This window comes from Poecilia latipinna, unplaced genomic scaffold (genome assembly GCF_001443285.1).
Source record: "Poecilia latipinna isolate Pla-1442-1.1 unplaced genomic scaffold, P_latipinna-1.0 Scaffold1306, whole genome shotgun sequence".
In the NCBI taxonomy this organism is placed as follows: domain Eukaryota; kingdom Metazoa; phylum Chordata; class Actinopteri; order Cyprinodontiformes; family Poeciliidae; genus Poecilia; species Poecilia latipinna.
This window is the reverse complement of record NW_015113922.1, coordinates 309301-314752: the sequence shown is the minus strand read 5'-3', so window position 1 is coordinate 314752 and position 5452 is coordinate 309301. Positions and strand designations below refer to the sequence as shown.

General features: G+C 37.1%; 1 protein-coding gene across 1 annotated transcript in view; it reads right to left on the bottom strand.

Moving 5' to 3' along the window:
* Window positions 1-5452, bottom strand: part of LOC106961501 (ankyrin repeat domain-containing protein 27-like) — a 28687-nt gene that overhangs the window by 15482 nt on the left and 7753 nt on the right. The window contains exon 2 of the mRNA XM_015055274.1: window positions 2186-2308. Within this exon, the coding sequence (XP_014910760.1) occupies window positions 2186-2287 (102 nt within the window). The 5' untranslated portion in view covers window positions 2288-2308. The remainder of the gene's footprint in view (window positions 1-2185; window positions 2309-5452) is intronic.

Sequence of the window (5452 nt, the reverse complement as noted above, 5' to 3'; positions counted from 1 at the left end):
TTTTTTTTTTTTTTTTTTTTTTTTTTTTTTTTTCCCTGGGGTTTTTTTTAAATTTTTTTAAGTTTTTTTTTAAAAAAAATTTTTTTGGAAAAAATTTTTTTTTTTTTTTTTTTTTTTTTTTGTGCCTGATTTAATTTATTAAATTTTGTTATCTCTATGAACTATAAAGGTAACAAACTGGTCATTGACTGGTCATCAACTGGTCATTGACTTCAGGAGGGAAAGAGGCACTCCATGACCAGTTCTGATAAGAGGGGAGGAGGTGGAGGTCGTGCAGACCTATAAATATCTTGGCCTGTGGCTGGACAACAAGCTGGAATGGACAAGCAACACCAAGCAGCTTTATAAGAAGGCTCAAACCAGGATGTACTACCTGAGGAGGGTGAGATCCTTTAACATCTGTGGAAAGCTGCTGAGGTTGTTTTACCAGTCTCTTGTCACCAGCGTTCTCTTATATGCTGTGGTGTGCTGGGGTGGAAGCATCTCTATGACAGACTTTTCTAAGCTGGAGAAGCAAATCAGGAAGGCCGGCTCAGTGTTTGGCACAAGGCTTGACTCTGTGGCAGCAGTTGCAGAGAGGAGAGCCCTACAGAAACTCGAGGATATTATGGACAACACCAGCCACCCTCTGCACATTGTCATCAGCAGCCAGGAAAGCAGATTCAGTGGGAGACTGCTTCTTCCAAAGTGCAGGAACAACAGACTAAGGAACTCCTTTGTGCCTCGTGCAATAAAACTCTTCAAGTCCTCACTGGCTAACAGGAATACAATAGAAATAGAGGAACTATAGAATTAGGCTAAATGTTAAAAAAAAACAAAAAAAACAAAAAAACAACATTGTTTAAGGATTTGATGTATTGGTGCTGTGTGGAAAACTGAACTACAGTTTCCCTGAGGGTAAAATCAAGTAAGTGTGTGTGTGTGTGTGTGTTTGTGTGTGTGTGTGTGCGTGCGCATGTGTGTGTCTGCGCGCATGTGTGCGTGTGTGTCTGCGCGCATGTGTGTGTGTGCGTCAGTCAGTCAGTCAGTCAAAAGTCAATTTTGTTCTTAAAATACCAAAATTTCAACTTAACTTTTGGTAATTTGGTAAAAACTTACATCATTTCTACATAAAAATTATGTACTTTTTAAAATATTAATTGATTGATAATTTGATCAGTACTTGAGTAGATGTTTTACCAAATACTTTTTTACAAGTAATTTCTTGGACAGCTACTTTTTACTTCTGAGTAAAAACATGTTGAAGTATCGATACTCTTACTTTCATTCAATTTTCTGCCGCTCTACCCTCCTCTGATCCCCAGTTACCAGGAGAGGAGTCGTACAAAAAGCATTTGACTCATTAAAAAAAACGGTAACACTTTATTTGAAGGGAGGTGAATAAGACTGTCATGACACTGTCATAAACATGACATAACACCTGTCATGAACATGAATAATCCTTCATGAATATTTATGACTGTTGTCATAAAGTGTCATTCGGTAAATTATGACACTTAATACAAAGTTGACATTATTCAAAATGTCTTTGTTATGACAACTTGACATTAACAAAGAAATCATTACTGATATAAATTTGTTATAAAAGTATTACTGATTGCACTTTAAAAAATAGGTAACTTTATGTTATTAAAGGTAAAGTTTAAACAGTAATGATTTCTTGGTTAATGTCAAGTTGTCATAAAGACATTTTGAATAATGTCAACTTTGTATTAAAAGCGTCATAATTTACCGAATAGAACTTTATGACAACAGTCATAAATATTCATGAAGGCTTATTCATGTTCATGACATGTGTTATGTCATGTTTATGAAAGTGTCATGACAGTCTTTTTCACCCCCCTTCAAATAAAGTGTTACCAAAAAAACCTTAGAAATCCTGTTAGTGGACCTCAGTTAGTAGTACATGTAGTACAGGTAATTGGAGCAAAGGTAGCAGTCATGCTTTTTAATGAATAAAAAGATCTCAACTGTAAATTCTTTGTATTTTTGTTTTTTGTAGCATTTTCCTAAAAGAGTTTTAAAACAAAATAAGCATTTCTGTAACTTGTGTCCCAACCTTCAATTCTGAACATCCATGATGAATGTTCAGAGGAAGTGATTGCTGTAAAGTCGTCAACTTGATGCAAATATTAACAAGTTGTAAACAGAAGGGACTTTTAAAGAAAGACCGCACATGACTCACAATGCCGTGGAAGTCTGCCACGCGCCTGCAGAGGTCAGGTCTCTGCTTCTCCAAGGCCAAGTAAAAAGTATTCTTCAGGATGTTCTCATCATACACAGCCATATGGAGCTGAAGGTCTGGGTCCTGCACAGGAAATCAACAATGCAGATTAATGTCACTGAAGAAAAAAAAAAAACTTTACAGTTTAGTGTAGCTCAGCAGGACGAAGTTTAAGTTTTGGTTTTGGTCAGACCACAGAGACAAGTATGCTCACTCACCCAAATTATTATAATCCTCATTTCATTGTCTTGTGCTTTTACTGTGCATTTAAACACAAGATGCCAAGTGTAATCAGAGGCCTGCAAAGCCAAAATCTTCTAAATCTTCTTTAGTAGTTAGTCATAGAAAAACAGTCTTCAGTCGGAGAATTCTTCAAATTCGCTGTAACACAGACTGCTACAGGAGATCCTTCCTGCCACAGCCGTCACCGTTTACAACAACTCTTTGAAGAGTCTTGAATAATTTGAATCACAACAACATTATTATCCCTTTGGGATCAATAAAGTATTTTTGAATTTTAAACTGAATTCAACCCTGGAAACCTTTTTGGTGTAAAGCAACAATACTGAACGTTACACCACTTCAATCAATAAATCAATCAATCAATCACTTTATTTTGGTAAATTGTCCACATTAAATACAGAAAACAACAACAACAAAAATAACAATAAAGAAGCCCATAATTTACAAAAAACAGAATAGGCTAAAGCCAAGCTTATTCTTGCCTACCCTATTTAATACCCAACAACCCACCAAGATATCTTCACAATACATATATAAATCTACATAACAGCGTAAGATGTTATCACCAGACACCCTATCAAGAGTAGCCTGCTAGCCCAGGGTTGAAACCACTTCTCCTTTCAGAACAGAGTTTATTCTTTATCTAGGTGTCAGAAAGCTCATTCAGAGATCTGAGACTTGCTGACATGATAGAATAGAAGAGTCCTTCATTAATATCACAATGAGCAAATTCTACTGACAATAGTGTCACAACTGCAGCAAAAAATATTTTGTAAAATTGATACTTAGGAACTTTATTTTTATAACTTTGGCCAAAAAATGATAAAGACCTGAGAAATGTTTTTAAATATGATAGTACAATATATATAAAATTGCATTTTTCTCATAGAATTTCCACAACAGAATGGCACCAACGACTTAAATGTTTACCTTTGTCGTAGGCCACATTTATTTATTTTCCATAATTTGTCCAAAAACATTTCACTCATAATATTCTTTTTGTCTTCTTGTAAAGGTTTGATCATTTTGTTGGTTCTAAAACCTGGAGAGATCACCAGTCCATCGCAGGGCAACTCAGGGACAAACAGGACAAACAATCACACGCACACACACAAGTTATACACCTAAGGATTATGTAGCTCAGACCAATCAACCTGACAGTCCAGGGAGGAAGCTGGACAGAGAGAACATGGAAACTCCATGCAGAAAGACCCCAGGTCGGGAATCGAACCCAGAACCTGCGCTACCAACAGTAGCGCAGGTACTGTTGGTAGCGCAGTACCTGTTGGTACTGTACCAGTACCAGTAGTGCAAGTTCTGAATATCAGACCAACCTGAATATCAGACCAACCTGATATTCAGCTCTTTATTTACTACCATCCACTACCCTGTGGAAACCCTGCATTAAGCAAATTAATTTTTGATACATCAACCTGAACAATTATATGGTTAATGGAAACACAGCTATTAAGTGTTCTAGATTTGGAGAGTTTCCCTTAATCAGTTAATTAAACTGAAACCTTCAGGACTGTTGTCCTCTCAGCGGTCAGGCCGTCTGCTCACAAATCTGTGCAAGGTTCTTCCACTGCTACATGGCTGTACTTACTGTTCTCAGCAGGGTGTTCATAAGGATTATTACAGAATTAAAAATGAGAAAATGGCACATAACTGTCAAAAAGATAAAGAAGAAAAGGACTGCATTTAACACAGCTGTCTTATCAATGTTAGTCAAACACTGTGGTGTTGCAGACAGATCAAATGAGCGTTTCTTCAACCTTTACATACATACAGATATAAATTCAGGAATGTGCATGCCCTACGTCAGGATATGATAAATAATGCTGTTTCTGTAAAATAAGACCAACTGAGTTTAATGTCAAATGAGTGTCAAAGCAGGTCACTGTCAACAGTAATAAACTCTACAAAGAACTCTATCACTTCCTTCAAATTATAGCCCACTGAAACTTAGCGATAGCACTTGACTGAGAAACTCAGCAGATGTATGACAAAATAAAAATAAAAAAACAGGTTTCTGTTCAAACAAAAACTAAAACTAAAAGTGTTTCAGCAAAAACATCCACATGTAGACACAAAGAGCTATAGGTTCCAAACACAGAGCAGTATAAAGCAGTGGGACACCATGTTGAATCTGGGAGAGGTTCTATGATTTTCTCAAATGCATTTATTTCAAAACGTGCACCATAATTACAAAACGTATTACAACGTTGAATAATGTGCATGTTTCACATGTCACTTTCATTCACATTGCTTATTTAAAGGTCTAACATATCAGCTGTGCAATACAAAATGCAGTATGCTTAATACATTTTTCTTCAATACTATATGCATGAAATTGTTCAAAGTACAAGGTGGAGAAGGTAAAGCCTGTATCAATGCATGTAGTTCATGTAATATGATAGAGTACATTTCTTTTAACAGGTAGATTGCCAGATATTACATAACAGACCAACCTGATATTCAGATCCATCATTTCTTATCCAGTTTATGTTTCTGTTGATAAGAGACAGTTCCTCTCTGCACTCCACCAGAGAGATATCCACTCACTAACAGATTGTCTTCAGGTTGTTGGGCTGTTCGTGAAGTTTGCCCTGTTTTAAAGTGGGGGAACGGTATCTGATGGCCATAAATCACCCATCAGATACCGTTCCCCCCCTTTAACATAGGGGAAACGGTATCTGATGGGTGATTTTAACATAGGGGAAACGGTACGTGATGGGTGATTTTAACATGGGGGGACGGTATCTGATGGCCATAAATCACCCAACAGATACTGTTCACCCTGTTTTACAGTGGGGGAACAATATCTGATGGGTGAAATATGGCCATCAGATACCGTTCCCCCACATTAAAACAGGGGGAACGGTATCTGATGGGTGAAATATGGCCATCAGATACCGTTCCCCCACATTAAAACAGGGGGAACGGTATCTGATGGGTGAAATATGGCCATCAGATACCGTTCCC